The sequence below is a fragment of the Pleurodeles waltl genome, chromosome 12, assembly GCF_031143425.1.
Source record: "Pleurodeles waltl isolate 20211129_DDA chromosome 12, aPleWal1.hap1.20221129, whole genome shotgun sequence".
Classification (NCBI taxonomy): domain Eukaryota; kingdom Metazoa; phylum Chordata; class Amphibia; order Caudata; family Salamandridae; genus Pleurodeles; species Pleurodeles waltl.
The window spans coordinates 531,926,525-531,952,680 of NC_090451.1; the positions used below are offsets into that span (position 1 = coordinate 531,926,525).

The following is a 26,156-nucleotide window of genomic DNA, read 5'->3' on the forward strand; positions in this document are numbered from 1 at the left end:
ACTTACCTGCAATACCTTTCGAATGAGCTATTACATGTAGAATTTGAACCTGTGGTTCTTAAAATAAACTAAGAAAAGATATTTTTCTATATAAAAACCTATGGGCTGGATTTGTCTCTGAGTGTGTGTACCTCATTTATTGTCTATGTATATGTACAACAAATGCTTAACACTACTCCTTGGATAAGCCTACTGCTCGACCACACTACCACAAAATAGAGCATTAGTATTATCTATTTTTACCACTATTTTACCTCTAAGGGGAACCCTTGGACTCTGTGCATGCTATTCCTTACTTTGAAATAGCACATACAGAGCCAACTTCCTACAATCACCAAACCAGAGGTGGTGCCCAGAGCTTCTCCAGAGGGGCCCTTGTTTCTACCATCTTGAATCCAAAGTACGCCGAGGCCTCTGGGGGCATCTGAGTTGCCAGGTCAGGCAGGTGACACCACAGCCCCCTCCTGGTAGGTGGTCACCTGGCTAGGTGACCTTTCCCCCTTTCAGTGCTATCTAGGGTCTTCCTCTGGGGTGGGTCCTCAGATTCGGCTTGCAAGATTCCAGCAGGACTCTTCTGAAACCTCTACTTTGACTTCTAGCCACTGGAACCATGACTGGACTCTCCAGGAACCGATAATCTGCAGCCACGACAAAGACTCTGCTTGCAACATTGTTTCCACAGCTCCTTACAGCTTCTGCAACATTTCCCCGACTGTGCATCCTCTGAGAGCAGCAAGTCTTCAGTCTGTACGAGAAGGAAGAAGGAATCTCCCTTGGAGTGAAGAAGTCACTCCCCTGCATCCGCAGGCACCAACGAGGATCGGCTGCATGGATTTCCTCTCCTCCTGAGCTGCATGGATCCTGCATCACAGGTGGTGATCTGGGGTGGTTCCATTGGTCCTCTCTACAAGCTGTCCAACTTTGGTGGAGGTAAGCCATCCCACACAAGACAGTAACCCCGTGCACTGCGTCTCCTGCAGTTACCACGGCTTACTGGCATCTCCTCCAGGGATCTTGAGGCTCTGTGTAGCCCCAGCCCTCCTTCCTGTGACGCACAGCCCTCTGCTTGCTTCTCCTGCAGCATGGGACTCTTCTCCAGTTGTGGTGTGGGCTCCTCTGCGACTCCTGGCTCCTCTTCCAGTGGTTTTCCTGTGAGGGCCGCCTTCTTGAGTGTCCTTCTTCGGTGGCCCCCTAGGAGTCCTTCCGTCAGTTGAGTCCTCCTGGACCATGCTGGTCCCTGGCAGCTCCACTTCTGCTTCACAACTTCTGCCTTTGCCAAGGCTTGTTGGTAGCTTTTCCACACCACTAACAAAGTGCAATCATCCATCTTGCGTGGGACATCTACTGCATCCTCCAGGAACTTCACCTGCTCCAGGGCTGCATTCCTGACCGTCTGGCTCCTGCCCCCACCAGGCACTTCTGGACTCGGTCCCCCTTCTTCCACAAGTCTTCCTCTTCTGGAATCCACCGCTGGTTTCTTGCAGTCTTGTCTGGGTGTTGCATTATCTTCTTTTTTCGTCCTTTTGGGTGCTTTGGGGAAAATCCAGTATCTTATTCCTTACTTCCAGGTCGCTGGGGGGCACTTTGGTACTTACCTGTGGGGTTCCCTAGTTCCTCCAGCTCCCCTCTACACATCCCACTTCTTACCTAGGTGGGGGTCCTGCATTCCATTTTTTCTCTCCAGTATATGGTTTGGGCTCCCCATAGGGTCACTATTGCCTATTGTTAATGCACTGTTTTCTATTGGGATTTGTGCCGGTTTCTGATTATTAGTGTATATATCTACTGTTACCTCCTATTGGAGGGTTGACTTGTACTTTTTGGTATTTCTGGCAATAAAATCCCTTTATTTTTGTACCACAGAGTGTTTTCTTTCACGTGTGCGAGTGCTGTGTGACTACAGTGGTATTGCATAAGCTTTGCATGTCTCCTAGATAAGTCTTGGCTGCTCATCCACAACTACCTCTAGAGAGCCTGGCTTCTAGACACTGCCTACACTACCCTAATAGGGGATACCTGATATACGGTGCAAGTACCTTAGGTACCCACCACACACCAGGCCAGCTTCCTAAACACCTCATCAAGCAAATGACAGGATTATTGCAGGATGTATGCCTTCATGCAGACCAAAGTGAAAACACCACATGGCACGGCACAGATTGTGTGCCATATCCCCTAGCACTGCATGCAAAATATGCAAGTCACCCCCTAACAGTCCTTACAGCCCTAAAACAGGATGCATTATATTACACGTTAGGCATACCTACATGAGCAGATATGACTGCTATGTCTTTGTTGATTCCCAGACATAGTAAGTGACGAGGGAAGCCATTTTAAATACCCGTGCTAGACACTGGTCAATACGGAGTTCCCCTGCTACATGATGGCTTCATTGTAGATAGGGATGTTTGGTATCAAACATCTTATACTGGTGAACCAACACTGATGCCAGTGTTGGATTTACCAATACATGCACCCACAGGGCAACTTCGAGGTGCCCACTGAAACGCTACCAGCCTCTGGTGTGTTCACTGACCAGTTTCTGCCAGCCTGCCACCCGAGATACCATTCCGGAGACCTAGGGTGACAGCCTTCTGGTCTCAGGAGGTCCAGAACAAAAGCCTGTCCGGGAAGAGTGTGCAACACCTCCTCCCACAGGATGATCCTCTGATTAACCTTCCTAAGTCAAAAATTACCAAGGGGCTGCCACCTTTGAAATGTGAACCTTACTCCCGTCAAAGGAGAGTAAGCCACCCCCCTTATCCACAGCCCACGTGGCACCAGGACAGGTGGGAAAATTGGGTAGGCGTACCACCCCTAAGGTGGGCTACTGTGAGGTGGACACGATTTTTCTGAAGTAGTATCTCAGTACTGGCATACGTAGGAATTCTGGGACAGAGTTATGCCCACTTCCCAAACAAAGTGGTCATAAAGGGGGTGTAGAGGCCCCTAGAGTATGTAGCCCATTGGCTACTACTCTACACACACCTAACACCCTTAAATTTAGTAGTTAGGGGGAGCCCCTGCCACCAAAGAAGCAGATCCTGATGAACTAAGCAGACCAGGGACAATGAAGAGCCACAACAGCAGGAGAGGATGAAAAGAAGCAGCTGACCTGGTACTAACTCCTCCTGCCTGTCTGCATCCCTCGACGAAATCTGCACCAAAGTAGACTCATCCTGCAGCTGAGACTCCAAAATCCTGGGAGATCTACCTGCCTTTAATAAAGACACAGGACCTCACGTGAACAGCAGACCTGTTTTCCAAACACCTCCAAAGAATGGACTCTCCAAACCAAGGTGAAGTGGACCATTGGTACCAACAAGGTTCCCCAGTCTGACTCCATCGTAGTTTCACCCCTCCTGGACTCACTTGTTACCTCCAGCCAGAGTTGAGGTGGGCCCTTGGTGTCAACGAAGTCCTTGAGTTCACTGCGGTTTCACCCTCCTGGACTCAGACGACACATGCAGCCTCAGACCATGGGACCCCTCAACCGCAAGTGCTCCCAGACAAGGAAACCCAACACTAAAGGATGTCTATGTACCCATCGCCCCTGACACGTGGAGAAGAGGACCAACGGTGCACCTACATCCCTGAGCAACCCACTTTTGTAACCTACCTGTTGGCTGACCTCAACTGACCTCCAGGTCAGAGCCAACAGCCCTTTTCCACAGAGACCGATCTCCATTGAAATACACTGGGCATCAGGCGCTTCACTACACCTCTGCACCAGGCCACCTGGAGTGACCTGTTAGTGTGGTCCTGACCCATGCCCAATACTCGCCTTAAATCTTGAAGACTGATCCCGTAAGTCGTTAAACAGTACCTGAATGCAGAACTTGTTTTTTCCTCCCACTTTTTAAAGTGAAAATAATTCCTTCTTAAAAAGGTACTTACCTGAACGGTTTCTATCTAATTCCTAACATAATATAAAGATACTTGCTATTTTTATAAATTGGTATTGATCTCCTTTTTGAGTCATGTGTCTCATTTATTAACTATTGTGTGCATTTGTAGATGTCTTGCACTCCTCTGTGTTAAGCCTAAGGCTGCTCGACCACACTGCCCATTAATAGAGCACTTTGGGATTGCATAGCAAGCCCTGTGCACTCGCTGGGGAACCTCCGGCCCTTTATCACATACCAAATAAAGGGCCAACTTCCTACACCAAAGCAGATTCATGGACAGGACAAAAACCCACAAGCAGGTTGGTTTGCAAAAGGGCCAATGAGAGGCAAAAGCATTACTTACCGAAATAAAATGTATTTAATTGGAAAAAATGTAATACAATGTTCACATCTTCTCTAGGATAACAAGTTGCCAGATAATTCATCATTGAAAGGCTGCCAAGTATATCAGGCACAGCAATGTAAACAGAATCTAGTGTACTGGAGGGTTCAAATATTTAAACTAGAAATCATTGTGCTGTAACCATAGCAGAAGCCTTACATCCATCCCCTTCTCTCTCTCTATAAAGGGGACAGACCTCTCATCTTGGACTCCTCAATCTTTTCAGGCATTTCAATGTTGAAATCACCAAAACCAGAGTACTTTAAAACACAGGAGGGTAACAAGAAACAACTAAGGATCAGAAACTGATTGGGAAACAGTTGATAATAAGTAAATGTATGTATTGTATGTATGTATGTATGTATGTATGTATGTATGTATGGAGTATTTATAGAGCGCATTCTGGCCCGAGGGCATCGAAGCGCTAACTAAGGTGAGTGTAGGAAGTTGGCTCTGTATGCACTATTTCAAAGTAAGGAATAGTATGCACAGAGTCCAAGGGTTCCACTTAGAGATAAGATAGTGGCAAAAAGAGATAATACTAATGCTCTATTTTGTGGTAGTGTGGTCGAGCAGTAGGCTTATCAAAGGAGTAGTGTTAAGCATTTGTTGTACACACACAAGCAATAAATGAAGAACACACACTCAAAGACAATTCGAGGCCAATAGGTTTTTGAATAGAAAAATATCTTTTCTTAGTTTATTTTAAGAACCACAGGTTCAAATTTTAAATGTAATACTTTAAATGAAAGGTATTGCAGGTAGGTACCTTGGGAACTTTGAATAATCAAAATAGCATACACAGTTTTCAAATAAATCACATATAGCTATTTTAAAACTAGACACTTAGCGCCATTTTCACAGTTCCTAGGGGGAGTAAGAGTTAGTTTTTGCAGGTAAGTAAACCACCTACGGGGTTCAAGTTTGGGTCCAAGGTAGCCCACCGTTGGGGGTTCAGAGCAACCCTAAAGTTACCACACCAGCAGCTCAGCGCCGGTCAGGTGCAGAGTTCAAAGTGGTGCCCAAAACACATAGGCTTCAATGGAGAAGGGGGTGCCCCGGTTCCAGTCTGCCAGCAGGTAAGTACCCGCGTCTTCGGAGGGCAGACCAGGGGGGTTTTGTAGGGCACTGGGGGGGGGGGGGGGGGGGGGGGGGAGAGACAAGTTAGCACAGAAAGTACACCCTCAGCAGCACGGGGGCGGCCGGGTGCAGTGTGCAAACACGCGTCGGGTTTGTCGTTGAAATCAATGGGAGACCAAGGGGTCTCTTCAGCGATGCAGGCAGGCAAGGGGGGGGGCTCCCCGGGGTAGCCACCACCTGGGCAAGGGAGAGGGCCTCCTGGGGGTCACTCCTGCACTGGAGTTCCGATCTTTCAGGTCCTGGGGGCTGCAGGTGCAGAGTCTTTACCAGGCGTCGGGATCTGGGAAGCAGGCAGTCGCGGTCAGGGGGAGCCTCGGGATTCCCTCTGCAGGCGTCGCTGTGGGGGCTCAGGGGGGGCAACTCTGGCTACTCACAGTCTCGCAGTCACCGGGGAGTCCTCCCCGAATGAAAATGTCACTTACCCAGTGTACATCTGTTCGTGGCATTAGTCGCTGCAGATTCACATGTTTGGCACAGTCCGCTGCCTGGTGTTGGGCTCGGAGTATTACAAGTTGTTTTTCTTCGAAGAAGTCTTTTTTGGTCACAGGACCGAAGGACTCCTCCCTCTTCGGCTCCATTGCGCATGGGCGTCGACTCCATCTTAGATTGTTTTCCCCGCAGAGGGTGAGGATGGAGTTGTTTGGTATAAATAGTGCCCATGCAATGGAGTGAATATGTATGTACGTTAAGAGTTTATAATAATTATTTACAAATGTACAGATGTTTAAGATTTATGATCTACTTCTAAACGGCTACAGGCTTCCCGGGGAGGTGGGAGGGTACATGTGAATCTGCAGCGACTAATGCCACGAACAGATGTACACTGGGTAAGTGACATTTTCAGTTCGATGGCATATGTTGCTGCAGATACACATGTTTGGCATAGACTATAAAGCAGTTACCTCCCCTAAAAGCGGTGGTTTAGCCTGTAGGAGTTGAAGTAGTTTGGAATAATGTTCTTAGTACAGCTTGGCCCACTGTAGCTTGTTGTGTATTTAGTACGTCTACACAGTAGTGTTTAGTAAACGTATGAGGCGTAGACCAGGTTGCAGCCTTACATATTTCGCTCATAGGAATGTTTCCTAGAAAGGCCATTGTAGCACCTTTCTTTCTGGTTGAGTGTGCCTTTGGTGTAATAGGCAATTCTCTTTTGGCTTTAAGATAGCATGTTTGAATACATCTGACTATCCATCTAGCAATGCCTTGTTTAGAGATTGGATTTCCTATGTGTGGTTTTTGAAAAGCTATGAACAGTTGTTTTGTTTTCCTGATTAGCTTTGTTCTGTCAATGTAATACATTAGTGCTCTTTTGATGTCTAATGTATGTAGTGCCCTTTCAGCCACAGAATTTGGTTGTGGGAAGAACACTGGCAATTCTACTGTTTGATTTAAATGGAATGGTGAGATTACTTTTGGCAGAAATTTTGGATTTGTTCTTAGAACTATTTTATTGTTGTGTATTTGAATAAATGGTTCTTGTATGGTAAATGCCTGTATTTCACTTACTCTTCTGAGGGATGTGATTGCAATGAGAAATGCGACCTTCCAGGTTAGATATTGCATTTCACAGGAATGCATGGGTTCGAAAGGTGGACCCATGAGTCTTGTTAAGACGATGTTAAGATTCCATGAAGGAACTGGTGGTGTTCTTGGTGGTATAATTCTTTTTAGCCCTTCCATGAATGCTTTAATAACTGGTATTCTAAATAGAGACGATGAATGAGTAGTTTGTAGGTAAGCAGATATTGCTGCGAGGTGTATTTTTATAGATGAAAAAGCGAGGTTTGCTTTTTGCAAATGTAGTAAGTATCCTACTATGTCTTTAGTAGAGGCATGTAATGGTTGTATTTGATTGGCATGGCAGTAGTAAACAAATCTTTTCCACTTAGATGCATAGCAGTGTCTAGTGGAAGGTTTTCTAGCTTGTTTTATGACCTCCATGCATTCTTGTGTGAGGTCTAAGTGTCCGAATTCTAGGATTTCAGGAGCCAAATTGCCAGATTCAATGATGCTGGGTTTGGATGCCTGATCTGTTGTTTGTGTTGTGTTAACAGATCTGGCCTGTTGGGTAGTTTGACATGCGGTACTAGTGAAAGGTCTAGTAGAGTTGTATACCAAGGTTGTCTTGCCCATGTGGGTGCTATCAGTATGAGTTTGAGTTGGTTTTGACTCAACTTGTTTACTAGATATGGAAGGAGAGGGAGAGGGGGAAAAGCGTACGCAAATATCCCTGACCAACTCATCCATAGAGCATTGCCTTGTGATTTGCGGTGTGGGTACCTGGATGCGAAGTTTTGGCATTTTGAGTTTTCTTTTGTTGCGAACAAATCTATCTGGGGTGTTCCCCAAATTTGAAAGTACTTGTTCAGAACTTGGGGGTGAATTTCCCATTCGTGAACTTGTTGGTGGTCTCGCGAAAGGTTGTCTGCTAGTTGGTTTTGTATTCCTGGAATAAATTGTGCTATTAGGCGAATGTTGTTGTGAATCGCCCACTGCCAAATTTTTTGTGTTAGGAGGCACAATTGTGTTGAGTGTGTTCCTCCTTGTTTGTTTAAATAATACATTGTTGTCATGTTGTCTGTTTTGACAAGAATGTATTTGTGTGTTATTATGGGTTGGAAGGCTTTTAACGCTAGAAATACTGCTAACAGTTCTAGGTAATTGATATGTGTAAAGAAATGGCTCCCTGTTGCAGTTACCCCCCACTTTTTGCCTGATACTGATGCTGACTTGACTGAGAAGTGTGCTGGGACCCTGCTAACCAGGCCCCAGCACCAGTGTTCCTTCACCTAAAATGTACCATTGTATCCACAATTGGCACACCCTGGCATTCAGATAAGTCCCTTGTAACTGGTACTTCTAGTACCAAGGGCCCTGATGCCAAGAAAGGTCTCTAAGGGCTGCAGCATGTCTTATGCCACCCTAGAGACCCCTCACTCAGCACAGACACACTGCTTACAAGCCTGTGTGTGCTAGTGAGAACAAAATGAGTAAGTCGACATGGCACTCCCCTCAGGGTGCCATGCCAGCCTCTCACTGCCTATGCAGTATAGGTAAGACACCCCTCTAGCAGGCCTTACAGCCCTAAGGCAGGGTGCACTATACCATAGGTGAGGGTACCAGTGCATGAGCACTGTGCCCCTACAGTGTCTAAGCAAAACCTTAGACATTGTAAGTGCAGGGTAGCCATAAGAGTATATGGTCTGGGAGTCTGTTTTACACGAACTCCACAGCACCATAATGGCTACACTGAAAACTGGGAAGTTTGGTATCAAACTTCTCAGCACAATAAATGCACACTGATGCCAGTGTACATTTTATTGTAAAATACACCACAGAGGGCACCTTAGAGGTGCCCCCTGAAACTTAACCGACTGTCTGTGTAGGCTGACTAGTTCCAGCAGCCTGCCACACCAGAGACATGTTGCTGGCCCCATGGGGAGAGTGCCTTTGTCACTCTGAGGCCAGTAACAAAGCCTGCACTGGGTGGAGATGCTAACACCTCCCCCAGGCAGGAGCTGTGACACCTGGCGGTGAGCCTCAAAGGCTCACCCCTTTGTCACAGCCCAGCAGGGCACTCCAGCTTAGTGGAGTTGCCCGCCCCCTCCGGCCACGGCCCCCACTTTTGGCGGCAAGGCTGGAGGGAACAAAGAAAGCAACAAGGAGGAGTCACTGGCCAGTCAGGACAGCCCCTAAGGTGTCCTGAGCTGAAGTGACTCTAACTTTTAGAAATCCTCCATCTTGCAGATGGAGGATTCCCCCAATAGGGTTAGGATTGTGACCCCCTCCCCTTGGGAGGAGGCACAAAGAGGGTGTACCCACCCTCAGGGCTAGTAGCCATTGGCTACTAACCCCCCAGACCTAAACACGCCCTTAAATTTAGTATTTAAGGGCTACCCTGAACCCTAGAAAATTAGATTCCTGCAACTACAAGAAGAAGGACTGCCCAGCTGAAAACCCCTGCAGCGGAAGACCAGAAGACGACAACTGCCTTGGCTCCAGAAACTCACCGGCCTGTCTCCTGCCTTCCAAAGATCCTGCTCCAGCGACGCCTTCCAAAGGGACCAGCGACCTCGACATCCTCTGAGGACTGCCCCTGCTTCGAAAAGACAAGAAACTCCTGAGGACAGCGGACCTGCTCCAAGAAAAGCTGCAACTTTGTTTCCAGCAGCTTTAAAGAACCCTGCAAGCTCCCCGCAAGAAGCGTGAGACTTGCCACACTGCACCCAGCGACCCCGACTCGGCTGGTGGCGATCCAACACCTCAGGAGGGACCCCAGGACTACTCTGATACTGTGAGTACCAAAACCTGTCCCCCCTGAGCCCCCACAGCGCCGCCTGCAGAGGGAATCCCGAGGCTTCCCCTGACCGCGACTCTTTGAACCTAAAGTCCCGACGCCTGGGAGAGACCCTGCACCCGCAGCCCCCAGGACCTGAAGGACCGGACTTTCACTGGAGGAGTGACCCCCAGGAGTCCCTCTCCCTCACCCAAGTGGAGGTTTCCCCGAGGAATCCCCCCCTTGCCTGCCTGCAGCGCTGAAGAGATCCCGAGATCTCTCATAGACTAACATTGAAAACCCGACGCTTGTTTCTACACTGCACCCGGCCGCCCCCGCGCTGCTGAGGGTGAAATCTCTGTGTGGACTTGTGTCCCCCCCGGTGCCCTACAAACCCCCCTGGTCTGCCCTCCGAAGACGCGGGTACTTACCTGCAAGCAGACCGGAACCGGGGCACCCCCTTCTCTCCATTCTAGCCTATGTGTTTTGGGCACCACTTTGAACTCTGCACCTGACCGGCCCTGAGCTGCTGGTGTGGTGACTTTGGGGTTGCTCTGAACCCCCAACGGTGGGCTACCTTGGACCAAGAACTGAACCCTGTAAGTGTCCTACTTACCTGGTAAAACTAACAAAAACTTACCTCCCCCAGGAACTGTAAAAATTGCACTAAGTGTCCACTTTTAAAACAGCTATTTGTCAATAACTTGAAAAGTATACATGCAATTTTTATGATTTGAAGTTCCTAAAGTACTTACCTGCAATACCTTTCGAACAAGATATTACATGTTAAATTTGAACCTGTGGTTCTTAAAATAAACTAAGAAAAGATATTTTTCTATATAAAAACCTATTGGCTGGATTTGTCTCTGAGTGTGTGTACCTCATTTATTGTCTATGTGTATGTACAACAAATGCTTAACACTACTCCTTGGATAAGCCTACTGCTCGACCACACTACCACAAAATAGAGCATTAGTATTATCTATTTTTACCACTATTTTACCTCTAAGGGGAACCCTTGGACTCTGTGCATGCTATTCCTTACTTTGAAATAGCACATACAGAGCCAACTTCCTACAATATGAAATTTTGTTTCGTGTATATCCCATTGTCCTTGAATGCTGTGGTGATTGAGGTGTGCTCCCCACCCTGTCATGGAAGCATCTGTTGTTATAACGTATTGAGGCACTGGGTCCTGAAATGTCCGCCCTTTGTTTACATTTTTGCTGTTCCACCATAGAAGCGAGAGGTATGTTTGGCGGTCTACCAACACCAGATCTTGAAGTTGACCCTGTGCCTGTGACCATTGTGATGCTAGACACTGTTGTAAGGGTCGCATGTGTAGTCTTGCGTTTGGGACAATGGCTATGCATGATGACATCATGCCTAGAAGTTTTAGCACAAATTTTGCTTGTATCTTTTGGTTTGGAAACATAGCACTTATTACCTTGTGGAATGCCTGCACTCTTTGTGGACTTGGAGTGGCAATTCCTTTTGATGTGTTGATGGTTGCTCCTAGATATTGTTGTGTCTGACACGGTTCTAGGTGTGATTTTGTATAGTTGATGGAAAACCCCAGTTCGTGAAGGGTTTGTATGACAAATGTGGTGTTTGCGCATTTTTTTACTGTGTTGGTCTTGATTAGCCAATCGTCTAAGTAAGGGAACACATGTATCTGTTGTCTCCTGATGTGTGCTGCTACTACTGCTAGACATTTTGTGAACACTCTTGGTGCAGTTGTTATTCCGAATGGCAACACCTTGAATTGGTAATGTATTCCTTTGAATACGAACCATAGGTACCTTCTGTGAGAAGGGTGTATTGGTATATGAAAGTACGCATCCTTTAGGTCTAATGTGGTCATGTAATCTTGCTGTTTGAGCAGTGGAATGATGTCTTGTAGTGTGACCATGTGAAAATGGTCCGATATGATGTAGGTATTTAGTGTCCTGAGATCTAATATTGGTCTTAATGTTTTGTCTTTTTTTGGAATTAGAAAGTACAGGGAGTAAACTCCTGTGTTTTTTTGTTGTACTGGTACTAACTCTATTGCATCCTTTTGCAGTAGTGCTTGAACTTCTAGTCCTAAAAGTTCTAAATGTTGTGGTGACATTTTGCGTGTTTTGGGAGGGATGTTTGGTGGGAAGTTGTGGAATTCTATGCAATAGCCATGTTTGATTATTGCTAATACCCAATTGTCTGTTGTAATCTGTAGGAAGTTGGCTCTGTTTGTGCTATTTCAAAGTAAGGAATAGCATGCACAGAGTCCAAGGGTTCCCCTTAGAGGTAAGATAGTGGCAAAAAGAGATAATACTAATGCTCTATTTTGTGGTAGTGTGGTCGAGCAGTAGGCTTATCCAAGGAGTAGTGTTAAGCATTTGTTGTACATACACATAGACAATAAATGAGGTACACACACTCAGAGACAAATCCAGCCAATAGGTTTTTATATAGAAAAATATCTTTTCTTAGTTTATTTTAAGAACCACAGGTTCAAATTCTACATGTAATATCTCATTCGAAAGGTATTGCAGGTAAGTACTTGAGGAACTTCAAATCATCAAAATTGCATGTATACTTTTCAAGTTATTCACAAATAGCTGTTTTAAAAGTGGACACTTAGTGCAATTTTCACAGTTCCTAGGGGAGGTAAGTATTTGTTAGGTTAACCAGGTAAGTAAGACACTTACAGGGCTTAGTTCTTGGTCCAAGGTAGCCCACCGTTGGGGGTTCAGAGCAACCCCAAAGTCACCACACCAGCAGCTCAGGGCCGGTCAGGTGCAGAGTTCAAAGTGGTGCCCAAAACACATAGGCTAGAATGGAGAGAATGGGGTGCCCCGGTTCCGGTCTGCCTGCAGGTAAGTACCCGCGTCTTCGGAGGGCAGACCAGGGGGGTTTTGTAGGGCACCGGGGGGGACACAAGTCCACACAGAAATTTCACCCTCAGCAGCGCGGGGGCGGCCGGGTGCAGTGTAGAAACAAGCGTCGGGTTTTCAATGTTAGTCTATGAGAGATCTCGGGATCTCTCCAGCGCTGCAGGCAGGCAAGGGGGGGGATTCCTCGGGGAAACCTCCACTTGGGCAAGGGAGAGGGACTCCTGGGGGTCACTTCTCCAGTGAAAGTCCGGTCCTTCAGGTCCTGGGGGCTGCGGGTGCAGGGTCTCTCCCAGGCGTCGGGACTTTAGGTTCAAAGAGTCGCGGTCAGGGGAAGCCTCGGGATTCCCTCTGCAGGCGGCGCTGTGGGGGCTCAGGGGGGACAGGTTTTGGTACTCACAGTATCAGAGTAGTCCTGGGGTCCCTCCTGAGGTGTTGGATCGCCACCAGCCGAGTCGGGGTCGCCGGGTGCAGTGTTGCAAGTCTCACGCTTCTTGCGGGGAGCTTGCAGGGTTCTTTAAAGCTGCTGGAAACAAAGTTGCAGCTTTTCTTGGAGCAGGTCCGCTGTCCTCGGGAGTTTCTTGTCTTTTCGAAGCAGGGGCAGTCCTCAGAGGATGTCGAGGTCGCTGGTCCCTTTGGAAGGCGTCGCTGGAGCAGGATCTTTGGAAGGCAGGAGACAGGCCGGTGAGTTTCTGGAGCCAAGGCAGTTGTCGTCTTCTGGTCTTCCGCTGCAGGGGTTTTCAGCTGGGCAGTCCTTCTTCTTGTAGTTGCAGGAATCTAATTTTCTAGGGTTCAGGGTAGCCCTTAAATACTAAATTTAAGGGCGTGTTTAGGTCTGGGGGGTTAGTAGCCAATGGCTACTAGCCCTGAGGGTGGGTACACCCTCTTTGTGCCCCCTCCCAAGGGGAGGGGGTCACAATCCTAACCCTATTGGGGGAATCCTCCATCTGCAAGATGGAGGATTTCTAAAAGTTAGAGTCACTTCAGCTCAGGACACCTTAGGGGCTGTCCTGACTGGCCAGTGACTCCTCCTTGTTTTTCTCATTATTTTCTCCGGCCTTGCCGCCAAAAGTGGGGCCTGGCCGGAGGGGGCGGGCAACTCCACTAGCTGGAGTGTCCTGCTGGGTTGGCACAAAGGAGGTGAGCCTTTGAGGCTCACCGCCAGGTGTGACAATTCCTGCCTGGGAGAGGTGTTAGCATCTCCACCCAGTGCAGGCTTTGTTACTGGCCTCAGAGTGACAAAGGCACTCTCCCCATGGGGCCAGCAACATGTCTCGGTTTGTGGCAGGCTAGCCATTATGGTGCTGTGGAGTTCGTGTTTGACAAACTCCCAGACCATATACTCTTATGGCTACCCTGCACTTACAATGTCTAAGGTTTTGTTTAGACACTGTAGGGGTACCATGCTCATGCACTGGTACCCTCACCTATGGTATAGTGCACCCTGCCTTAGGGCTGTAAGGCCTGCTAGAGGGGTGTCTTACCTATACTGCATAGGCAGTGAGAGGCTGGCATGGCACCCTGAGGGGAGTGCCATGTCGACTTACTCGTTTTGTTCTCACTAGCACACACAAGCTGGCAAGCAGTGTGTCTGTGCTGAGTGAGAGGTCTCCAGGGTGGCATAAGACATGCTGCAGCCCTTAGAGACCTTCCTTGGCATCAGGGCCCTTGGTACTAGAAGTACCAGTTACAAGGGACTTATCTGGATGCCAGGGTCTGCCAATTGTGGATACAAAAGTACAGGTTAGGGAAAGAACACTGGTGCTGGGGCCTGGTTAGCAGGCCTCAGCACACTTTCAATTGTAAACATAGCATCAGCAAAGGCAAAAAGTCAGGGGGCAACCATGCCAAGGAGGCATTTCCTTACATAATCTGTTGCCAAGATTGGTAGAATTGGCTTAGTCTTCCCCCCACTGGTGTTGAGTGAAGGGGTTGCGTGACTTGAAAGTCACTGTTTAGGTGGAGGTGTTTTTGGAGTCTGGAATCTTCCCCTACTCCTTGGGAATTGACCCCCCCTATATCCCCTGAAACCTCCCCTTTGGAAGGAACCCTGATATGGTGTGGTTCTTGTTTGTTGGCTGGTGGTGTCTGTGGGTTGGCCACGAAACCCCCCTCTAAATGGAGTTTTTCTGAAAGAGCCTCTGCTCTGCGGGGAGTAGAGTGCGCCCATGGCCTTGGCCGTGTCTGTGTCCTTTTTAAGTTTTTCAATGGCTGTATCCACTGCAGGGCCAAAAAGTTGTTTTTCGTTGAAGGGCATATTAAGGACAGCCTGCTGGATTTCAGGTTTGAAGCCTGAAGTGCGGAGCCAAGCGTGTCTCCTTATGGTGACAGCAGTGTTGACTGTTCTCGCTGCAGTATCGGCTGCGTCCAGTGAAGAGCGGATTTGATTGTTTGAGATCGTTTGTCCCTCTTCAACTATTTGCTGCGCCCTTTTTTGGTATTCTTGGGGAAGATGGTCTACGAGAAGTTGCATCTCATCCCAGTGAGCGCGGTCATATCTGGCCAGCAGCGCTTGAGAATTTGCGATGCGCCACTGGTTGGCTGCCTGTGATGCTACTCTTTTTCCTGCCGCATCAAATTTTCTGCTTTCTTTGTCCGGAGGTGGGGCGTCACCAGATGTATGGGAATTTGCTCTTTTGCGAGCTGCCCCTACTACTACGGAGTCAGGTGGTAACTGCGAAGTAATAAACACTGGATCTGTGGGTGGTGGTTTGTATTTTTTATCCACCCTTGGGGTGATGGCTCTGGATTTTACGGGCTCTTCAAAAATTTGTTTTGCGTGCCGTAACATCCCCGGTAGCATTGGGAGACATTGATATTGGCTATGTGTAGCCGAGAGGGTGTTAAATAAAAAATCATCCTCTATAGGATCTGAATGCAGTTGGACATTGTGGAATTCTGCAGCCCTAGCCACCAGTTGTGAGTATGAGGTAGTGTCCTCTGGCGGTGACGGCTTTGTGGGGTATGAATCTGGATCATTGTCCGGCACTGGGGTGTCGTATAGGTCCCAAGCGTCTTGATCCTGATCATCTTGACTTATGGTAGTTTGCGCTGGTGAGTGCATTTGTGGCGGTGTTTGCGCCGGCGATGCCTGTTGTAGTGGAGAGGGCGGAGGCGTGACTTTTTTGACCACTTTGGCTTGTGGTTGTGCGTCATCCTTGAGGAGACTGATCCTTCTTTTCCTCATTATTGGGGGAAGGGTTGATATCTTCCCTGTGTCTTGCTGGATGTACAGTCTCTTTTGTGTGTAGTCTGATTCTACACTTTGGAGCTCTTGTCCAAATCTGTGCATCTGGCCACTTATTCCTTGTTCCTCTGAGTAGGATGAAGGTGTGGTATTTTTCGGCGCCGAGAGAGAATCTTTTTTCGGTTTCGGCACCGACAGAATTTTTGTTCCTTTCGGCATGGATTCTCGGTGCCGATGTTTTTCGGTGCCGGTATCTTGTTTTTGTCTCTCGGAGCCGCTTTCTCGGCTCCGAGGTTGCTCCATGGCGGTCCCTCGACCGGAGTCGGGTGTCTTCGCTATGGGCGTGCCCTTTTTCGGCGCCTTCGACGGGTCGCCTGTTTTATGGGTCGAGCCATGGCCTGTTGGCAGTGGCGTCCCCTGGGCTTTCGTTTTGTCGATGGTTTTACTTTTCGACGTCTTACTCACAGTTTGTTGCTGTTGTTCGACGTCGGAGTCTCCGGATTCTGATTCCGGAACCGAGAATGTTTCCTCTTCGTCGTCGAAACGTTGTTTTGTCGGCGTGGACGCCATTTGTAGACACCTGGCTCTTCGGTCCCGGAGTGTTTTTCTGGACCGGAAGGCTCGACAGGCCTCACAGGTATCCTCCTTGTGCTCGGGGGACAAGCACAAGTTACAGACCAAGTGCTGATCTGTATAAGGATACTTACTGTGACATTTTGGGCAGAAACGGAACGGGGTCCGTTCCATCGGCTTCGATGTCGCACGCGGTCGGGCCGACCAGGCCCCGATGGGGGAATCGAAGCTACCCCAAAGTCTTCCGATGATCGGTGTCGATGTACCTAACTATCCCGATACCGAACGGAACAATACCGACGCTTTCTTCCGAGATTCTGACTAACTTTCCGAACCGAAACACGGAGCGAAAAGGAATACGTCCGAACCCGACAGCGGAAAAAAACAATCTAAGATGGAGTCGACGCCCATGCGCAATGGAGCCGAAGAGGGAGGAGTCCTTCGGTCCCGTGACCAAAAAAGACTTCTTCGAAGAAAAACAATTTGTAATACTCCGAGCCCAACACCAGGCAGCGGACTGTGCCAAACATGTGTATCTGCAGCAACATATGCCATCGAACGTGTTGTTTCTCCACAAGTCGAGCCGGGGGCGTCGGGTGCAGAGTAGCAAGTCTCACGCTTCCGGCGGGAAACGCAGTTGTCTTGAAGTTGCTCCTTTGAAACAAAGTTGCAGTCTTGGGTGAACAGAGCCGCTGTCCTCTGAGGATTCAGAGGTCGCTGGTCCTGGGGAGAGCGTCGCTGGGGCAGTGTCTTTCGAAGTGGGGAGACAGGCCGGTAGAGCTGGGGCCAAAGCAGTTGGTGTCTCCGTCTTCTCTGCAGGGTTTTTCAGCTTAGCAGTCCTCTTCTTCTTAGGTTGCAGGAATCTGAGTTCCTAGGTTCAGGGGAGCCCTTAAATACTAAATTTAAGGGCGTGTTTAGGTCTGGGGGGTTAGAAGCCAATGGCTACTAGCCCCGAGGGTGGGTACACCCTCTTTGTGCCTCCTCCCAAGGGGAGGGGGTCACATTCCTATCCCTATTGGGGGAATCCTCCATCTGCAAGATGGAGGATTTCTAAAAGTCAGATTCACCTCAGCTCAGGACACCTTAGGGGCTGTCCTGACTGGCCAGTGGCTCCTCCTTGTTATTCTCATTATCTCCTCCGGCCTTGCCGCCAAAAGTGGGGCCGTGGCTGGGGGGGGGGGGGGGGGGGGGGGGCAACTCCACTAGCTGGAGAGTCCTGTGGTGCTGTAACAAAGGGGGTGAGCCTTTGAGGCTCACCGCCAGGTGTTACAGTTCCTGCAGGGGGAGGTGTGAAGCACCTCCACCCAGTACAGGCTTTGTTACTAGCCACAGAGTGACAAAGGCACTCTCGCCATGTGGCCAGCAACATGTCTCGAGTGTGGCAGGCTGCTAAAACCAGTCAGCCTACACGGGTAGTTGGTTAAGGTTTCAGGGGGCACCTCTAAGGTGCCCTCTGGGGTGTAAGTTACAATAAAATGTACACTGGCATCAGTGTGCTTTTATTGTGCTGAGAAGTTTGATAACAAACTTCCCAGTTTTCAGTGTAGCCATTATGGTGCTGTGGAGTCCGTGTTTGACAGACTTCTAGACCATATACTCTTATGGCTACCCTGCACTTACAATGTCTAAGGTTTTGCTTAGACACTGTAGGGGCACAGTGCTCATGCACTTGTGCCCTCACCTATGGTGTAGTGCACCCTGCCTCAGGGCTGTAAGGCCTGCTAGAGGGGTGACTTATCTATACTGCATAGGCAGTTTGAGGTTGGCATGGCACCCTGAGGGGAGTGCCATGTCGACTTACTAGTTTTGTCCTCACCAGCACACACATGCTGGTAAGCAGTGTGTCTGTGCTGAGTGAGGGGTCCCCCAGGTGGCATAAGATATGCTGCAGCCCTTAGAGACCTTCCCTGGCATCAGGGCCCTTGGTACCAGAGGTACCAGTTACAAGGGACTTACCTGGATGCCAGGGTGTGCCAATTGTGGAAACAAAAGTACAGGTTAGGGAAAGAACACTGGTGCTGGGGTCTGGTTAGCAGGCCTCAGCACACTTTCAAATCAAAACTTATCATCAGCAAAGGCAAAAAGTCAGGGGGTAACCATGCCAAGGAGGCATTTCCTTACAGTGAGGCAATGTACTATCTATAAAGAAAGAGAAGAGATCCGGCTATCGAGGAAAGAGCCAGGTCTTAATCTGTTTCCTGAAGACAGGATAATTGTGCTCTTTCCTGAGTTTGAGCGGAAGAGAGTTCCAGATCCTAGCCGCGGCGATAGTAAAAGCTTTGTCCCCCCACTTCATTTTCTTGGTACGGGGGACAAAAATTTTAAAGGTGCTGGCAGAGCGCAGAAGGCGTGCCGGTCAGTGCCACTGTAAGTTGGTCATCAAGTACTTGGAACCGATCCCGTGGGTGGCTTTATGTACAATACAGAGTGCCTTAAAAGAGATCCGCTGGGCTATCGGAAGCCAATGCAGATTCCTAAGGCTCTCCGTAGCAGAGGCTGATTGTGGCAAATTCAATATTAGTCTGGCCGCCGTGTTCTGCATCAGCTGCAGTTTTTTTTTTTTTTTAGAGATCCTTTATCCAAATTGAGCAAGAGAGAATTGCCATAATCCAATCTGGACAGAACAGAGTGGCCGTAATTCGCCATTCTTTTAAAAGATAAGGAAAAAAATTCTTAAATTTCCTCAAAATCCACAAAGAGGATTTTGTGGTCTGGTTAACCTGAGCTTGAAAAGATAAATGATCAAAGAGAAATCCTAGATTCCTAGACGTGGATCCAGATAGAGGCAGAGTGCCACACTCTTTAGGCCACCAGATGGGGGACCATTGTACTATACTTATCCCAAAGCAAAGAACCTCGGTCTTATCGCAATTCAGTTTTAGCCAATTAGTCTTCACCCAGTTGCTAACCGCCAACATACAAGCGTTGAAACGGGCAGCAACTACCTCTGCGTCTTTGTTTATTGAGATGATAAGTTGCGTATCATCCGCGTATGAGGTAGGGATGAAGCCAAACGAACGTATTTTTAGTGCTGCCAGGGGAGCCACATAGATGTTAAATAAAGTGGGGCTAAGCGACGAGCCCTGAGGAACCCCACAGGGCAAAAGGTAAGCAGGGGATCTAAAATCTCCACAGCTTACCGTGGACCACCTGTTAGTGACAAAAGATTCAATAAAATAGATTAATGCATAATACAGAAATCCAGAAGAGACTTCTTTACCAACTGCTCCACCTTAAATTCATACCCTTGAATAATCCCAGGGTAGATTTCAAAACACAAAGGCTGCTCTTGTGTCAGGCAGAGTACCAGTTTGAAAGGGTTCCATTAGATCAGAGCTTTTGTGGAGGTCATTTTTCTCATGCAATGAAAAAAGGATCTTATGGAGAACCAGAGAGAAGAGGACGTTTAGGCAGGATTATCAATCCCTTAGTCTACACCTAGCAGATGCGGGAAATGATAATTCTTCCCAAACAACCATTTCTTTCATTATTAATACTGATGGCAACTTCGATAAATTCCTGATTGGTTTACTCCCCTGGTAATTGTATTCCCCACTAGCAACAAGCTGGATCCTAAAATCCTTTTTTTTTTTTTTTTTAGAAAAAAAAAAAAAAAAAAGACCTTCAAGAGCTCTGATCAGTATGTGCCTATTCAGACAGGTACGATGCCTGATCTGCAGAAGGAGGTAACCAGATGATGAAGTATGCCACCATTCTTTGGTGAGGGTTCCACATCCTAAACAGGGACCATGTCAGTGTCTCAAATCACTTTCTCCAATCTTCTTCAGTACCAGCCACACAATATAGGTTTGCCTTAACTTTTGTTTTGTGGTGTTCAAAGGAGACTGCATTGCAGACTCCTAATTTCTGCCATTCTCCCCCATTGGTATAGTATGTAAATACAAGTTCTTTAATTAGTATTGTGGAGTGGAAGGACAGATTAAAGGAGACTTGATCACCACAACATATTGTGTAAAATAATTAGAGGAAGGATTGTACATTTGGAAAACATTAATAAAAGCATAATAAGCACAACTGCTTAGACCAACTCCAGAATATTTGAACAACACTGCTTCTCTTTTTTTGTTCATACCTGAATGCTGCCTCATTCTGCTCCAGCTGTACTAAATCTAGGGTATTGCCTTGGATGGGATTCATTATGCGCACAACAGATGCCCACTGCCCATTCCCTGCCTTTGGGGCACCAAAGATGGCTTCCGGGAGGTTCTCATTCAGGAACGCAGCAGCCATTTCAGCAGCAAGCTCCCGTTCATCTTCTCCTGCGGCTTCCACCATTTCCTAGAGAGCAAAAGCATTAGAATATAATCACTGTGCCTAGACCACCATTTCCCAGCTGAACAGCGCCAATTTATATAAACTGACAGGAAGAGAAATCACCAGGAATTACACATTCATTAAGAGTCACATGCGCCTCAGCTTCACTGAACAGCAATTTTCTTTTTTTTCCCCAAGACTGGAGGATTGTGGCACACAGAAAAAGGCACAGTCAAGGAATAAAATCGCAACAATCTCACACAGATGCACTTAGTGTTTTACTGACACTACACATGATATGGTGCTTCAATCCTCTTCCTTTAGCAGCAGCTTTCCATTTCAAAGCCACTTAAAAGAAAGTTTCTAATAGTGGAGTGTGGATGCAGGGACTGGCGACTGTAAAGGTCACAATGTTTATTTAATTTCTCATGGTCGCACTCAATATATCATACTTCCCATCATAACTGTAGTGAAGTTACTGTCTAGTGACACTTTCGGCATATTCCACCTAATGGCCACTCCTCATACACAAAGGCACGGTTTATTTCCAAAATGCTTCACCTTTAGTTTTTCCTACCAATCTCTCCCAGAAGAGAAGGGCTCTGCAGGCCGAATGCCTTCAAAAAGGCTATACACAATCACACTTTGAAGCATCAATAACTACGGCAGCTGCATTCATGCTAACAGCAATGCACTTTGACCTGTAAAAGCTCCCCAGCACTGATAAAATGCAGTCTGAAGCAAGCCACAAAGATAACCAAGTCCGACAGGTTCTACACTGCAAAACATAGAACACATCCAACATCATGGAACCACAAAACCTGTTGGCGACTTTAAGGATATTATGCTACCCAGTACTTACTTCCGCCATCTGCTGCTTTCTCTGGGCTTTGGTGGCTTCAGTATATGCATTGTGGTCGGTCTCTATGATAATGAGGTTGTTGCTCTCAGGGTGAATGACAAACTTCCTGGGTGTGTACTGTAGCGGAAACGCCACCTGATTGAACACCGCACCAAGCTTTTCAAGTGCCAAAATCCTAAAAGAATAAAGGAAATAATCATGTGAACCTGGAGTGGATTTACTCACACACAAATGGATGTACATTAAAAACAAACATATGATTAAAACCAACATGGGAACTAGAGAGTAATGCTAAGCAGTCACAGATCATGTGTACTTTCTGCTTAATTTCACGGCCCACAAAATAAGAGAAACAGGTTTTCTTTTCTTGATTTAGCATTTGCGGGCCAAAGGACTAAATTGAACACAAATAAAAACGGTCTTTCAAATTTTGTATATAAAACCGTAGAACACACTGGTTATACTTGAGTCAAAGAGACTGGACCAGTTTTGTGGGCGGGATTTAAGGGCATGACCTGCAAATAGAAAGCAGAAATGTGTGGCATGGTGCCAACTTCACCGTAGAATTCTCTGTCTGTAGGGAACTAACATGGAAAGTCTACACTACGGCAATAATCGAGTCTGTAAATCCGGCCATTCGCAGGATCAAGTCCACAAAGTGTTAGCTGTGAAATCTTAGTGAAAATTGAGAAATCCTAAAGAGGAAAAAAAAACTGAAAGCAAAAGCAGAGCAGATACACTATTGAGTGTTCTTGTGGAAAGTAGCCAGCACAAAGGCCATCCACCGAAGCAGATTAAAATGCAACAAGGCCGTGGGAACTGATGGGGTCTGGGCATTACTGTGAGAATATCAAACTGCTTAAGTGGTTTGATATGTCCTTTAAATAAAGCCTTTAAAGGAGGATAAGATCTTACAAGTAGGAAATAATGAAAATGTCACTTACCCAGTGTACATCTGTTCGTGGCATCAGTCGCTGGAGATTCACATGTTCTGCATAGCTCGCCATCTGGTGTTGGGTCGGAGTGTTACAAGTTGTTTTTCTTCGAAGAAGTCTTTCGAGTCACGGGACCGAGTGACTCCTCCTTTTGTCTCCATTGCGCATGGGCGTCGACTCCATCTTCGATTGTTTTCCCCGCAGAGGGTGAGGTAGGAGTTGTGTTGTAGTAATAGTGCCCATGCAATGGAGTGACTAAGTATGTACCTATTTAAGGCTAAAATAATATATATACAAATATACAAAGTTGAAGCTAACTTCCGAATTGCTACAGGCTCCCGGGGAGGTGGGTGGGCACATGTGAATCTCCAGCGACTGATGCCACGAACAGATGTACACTGGGTAAGTGACATTTTCAGTTCGATGGCATCTGTCGCTGTAGATACACATGTTCTGCATAGACTAGTAAGCAGTTATCTCCCCAAAAGCGGTGGTTCAGCCTGTAGGAATGGAAGTGGTTTGAAATAACGTTCTTAACACGGCTTGACCTACTGTGGCTTGCTGTTTGGATAGCACGTCTACACAGTAGTGCTTGGTGAACGTGTGTGGCGTAGACCATGTGGCTGCCTTACATATTTCTTGCATTGGGATGTTTCCTAGAAAGGCCATGGTAGCACCTTTTTTTCTGGTTGAGTGTGCCCTTGGTGTAATGGGCAGTTGTCGTTTTGCTTTAAGGTAGCAGATTTGGATGCATTTAACTATCCATCTGGCTATACCTTGTTTTGATATTGGGTTTCCTGCATGAGGTTTTTGAAATGCAATAAATAGTTGTTTAGTCTTTCTGATGTTCTTCGTTCTGTCAATGTAGTACATTAATGCTCTTTTGACATCTAATGTATGTAGTGCCCTCTCAGCTACGGAATCTGGCTGTGGGAAGAACACTGGTAGTTCCACTGTTTGATTTAGGTGGAACGGTGAAATAACCTTTGGTAAAAATTTAGGATTAGTCCTTAGGACGACTTTATTTTTGTGTAGTTGTATAAAAGGTTCTTGTATTGTAAATGCCTGAATTTCGCTTACTCTTCTTAGAGATGTAATGGCGATGAGAAATGCAACCTTCCAGGTGAGGAACTGTATTTCGCAAGAGTGCATGGGTTCAAAAGGTGGACCCATGAGTCTTGTTAAGACAACATTTAAGTTCCATGAAGGAACAGGTGGTGTTCTTGGTGGTATAATTCTTTTAAGCCCTTCCATGAATGCTTTAATGACTGGTATCCTATATAGGGAAGTTGAATAGGTAGTCTGCAGGTATGCAGATATTGCCGCAAGGTGTATTTTAAAGGAAGAGAAGGCTAGGCTAGATTTCTGTAAGTGAAGCAAGTAACCCACTACATCCTTTGGAGTTGCGTGTATAGGTAGGATCTGATTATGATGGCAGTAACAGACAAACCTCTTCCATTTACTTGCATAGCAGTGCCTAGTGGACGGCCTTCTGGCTTGCTTTATGACTTCCATACATTCTTGGGTAAGTTGTAAGTGTCCGAATTGTAGGATTTCAGGAGCCAGATTGCTAGATTCAGCGATGCTGGATCTGGATGTCTGATCTGTCGGTTGTGTTGTGTTAACAGATCCGGCCTGTTGGGCAATTTGATGTCGGGTACTACTGATAGGTCTAGCAGTGTTGTGTACCAGGGTTGCCTTGCCCAAGTTGGTGCTATTAAAATGAGTTTGAGTTTGTTTTGACTCAATTTGTTTACCAGATAAGGAAGGAGAGGGAGAGGAGGAAAAGCGTAGGCAAATATCCCTGACCAGTTCATCCATAGGGCATTGCCTTGGGACTGCCTGTGTGGGTATCTGGATGCGAAGTTTTGGCATTTTGCGTTCTCTCTTGTTGCAAACAAGTCTATTTGAGGTGTTCCCCAGAGTCTGAAGTAAGTGTTTAGAACTTGGGGGTGAATTTCCCATTCGTGGACTTGTTGGTGATCTCGAGAGAGATTGTCTGCAAGTTGATTCTGGATCCCTGGAATGAACTGCGCTATTAGGCGAATGTGGTTGTGAATTGCCCATCGCCATATTTTCTGTGCTAGAAGACTCAACTGCGTTGAGTGTGTCCCCCCCTGTTTGTTTAGATAATACATAGTTGTCATGTTGTCTGTTTTGACAAGAATGTATTTGTGAGTTATAATTGGTTGGAAAGCCCGCAATGCGTGAAAAACTGCTAGCATTTCTAGGTGATTTATGTGCATTTTTGTTTGATGTACGTTCCATTGTCCTTGTATGCTGTGTTGATCGAGGTGTGCTCCCCACCCTGTCATGGAAGCATCTGTTGTTATTACGTATTGTGGCACTGGGTCTTGGAATGGCCGCCCTTTGTTTAAATTTATACTGTTCCACCATAGAAGCGAGAGGTAAGTTTGGCGGTCTATCAACACCAGATCTAGAAGGTGACCCTGTGCTTGTGACCATTGTGATGCTAGGCACTGTTGTAAGGGCCTTATGTGTAGTCTTATGTTCGGGACAATGGCTATGCATGAAGACATCATGCCTAGGAGTTGTAATATAATCTTTGCTAGTATTGTTTGCGTTGGATACATGCGTTGTATGATCTTGTTGAAATTTTGAATTCTTTGTGGACTTGGAGTGGCTACTCCTTTTGTTGTGTCTATTATGGCTCCCAGGTATTGTTGTACTTTGCACGGCAAAATGTTGGATTTTGCAAAGTTGACGGTGAAACCTAGTTTGTAGAGGGTTTGTATGATTTGATTTGTGTGTTGTAAGCACTTTGTTAGTGAATTGGTTTTGATTAGCCAATCGTCTAGATACGGGAATACATGTATTTGTTGCCTTCTGATGTGTGCAGCCACTACTGCTAGACATTTGGTAAAGACTCTTGGTGCGGTTGTTAAACCAAAAGGCAATACTTTGAATTGGTAATGTATTCCTTTGAATACGAACCGTAGGTATTTTCTGTGAGATGGATGTATTGGTATATGGAAATACGCGTCCTTGAGGTCTAAGGTTGTCATGTAGTCCTGTAGTTTTAGCAATGGTAACACCTCTTGTAGCATGACCATGTGAAAGTGGTCTGATTTGATGTAGGTGTTTAGTATTCTGAGGTCTAGGATTGGTCTCAGTGTTTTGTCCTTTTTTGGTATTAAGAAGTACAGTGAATAGACTCCTGTGTTTGTCTGTGTGATTGGTACTAATTCGATTGCATTCTTTTGCAATAGTGCTTGAACTTCTATTTCCAGAAGGTCGGAATGTTGTTTTGACAATTTCTGTGCTTTTGGTGGTATGTTTGGAGGGAATTGTAGGAATTCTATGCAATAACCATGTTGGATAATTGCTAAGACCCAAGTGTCTGTCGTTATTTCCTCCCATGCTTTGTAATAATGACCTATTCTTCCCCCCACTGGTGTTGTGTGGAGGGGGTGAGTGACATCTGAGTCACTGCTTGGTTGTAGGGGTTTTGGGGCTTTGAAATTTCCCTCTATTCCTAGGGAATTGCCCTCCTCTGTATTGGCCCCGAAAGCCTCCCCTGTACTGTCCCTGGTAGCTGGACGGTGTTGCCTGCGAGGTGCTGGCTTGTGTGGCCTGACCCCGAAACCCCCCTCAAAAGGGTGTCTTGCGGAAGGTGCTGTAGGTTCCTCTGCTCTGCGGGGAGTAGAGTGCGCCCATGGCCTTAGCAGTGTCAGTGTCTTTTTTAAGTTTTTCAATTGCCGTGTCCACTTCTGGTCCGAACAGT

General features: G+C 46.9%; 1 protein-coding gene across 5 annotated transcripts in view; it reads right to left on the reverse strand.

Moving 5' to 3' along the window:
- SF3B3 (splicing factor 3b subunit 3) overlaps nucleotides 1-26,156 on the reverse strand; it is a 342,606-nt gene that overhangs the window by 92,638 nt on the left and 223,812 nt on the right. For all 5 annotated transcript variants that reach the window (XM_069217510.1, XM_069217514.1, XM_069217511.1 and 2 more), the window contains 2 exons: nucleotides 21,477-21,651; nucleotides 20,433-20,638 (listed from right to left, as the gene is read on the reverse strand). In XM_069217510.1, coding sequence (XP_069073611.1) covers nucleotides 20,433-20,638; nucleotides 21,477-21,651 — 381 coding nt within the window. The remainder of the gene's footprint in view (nucleotides 1-20,432; nucleotides 20,639-21,476; nucleotides 21,652-26,156) is intronic.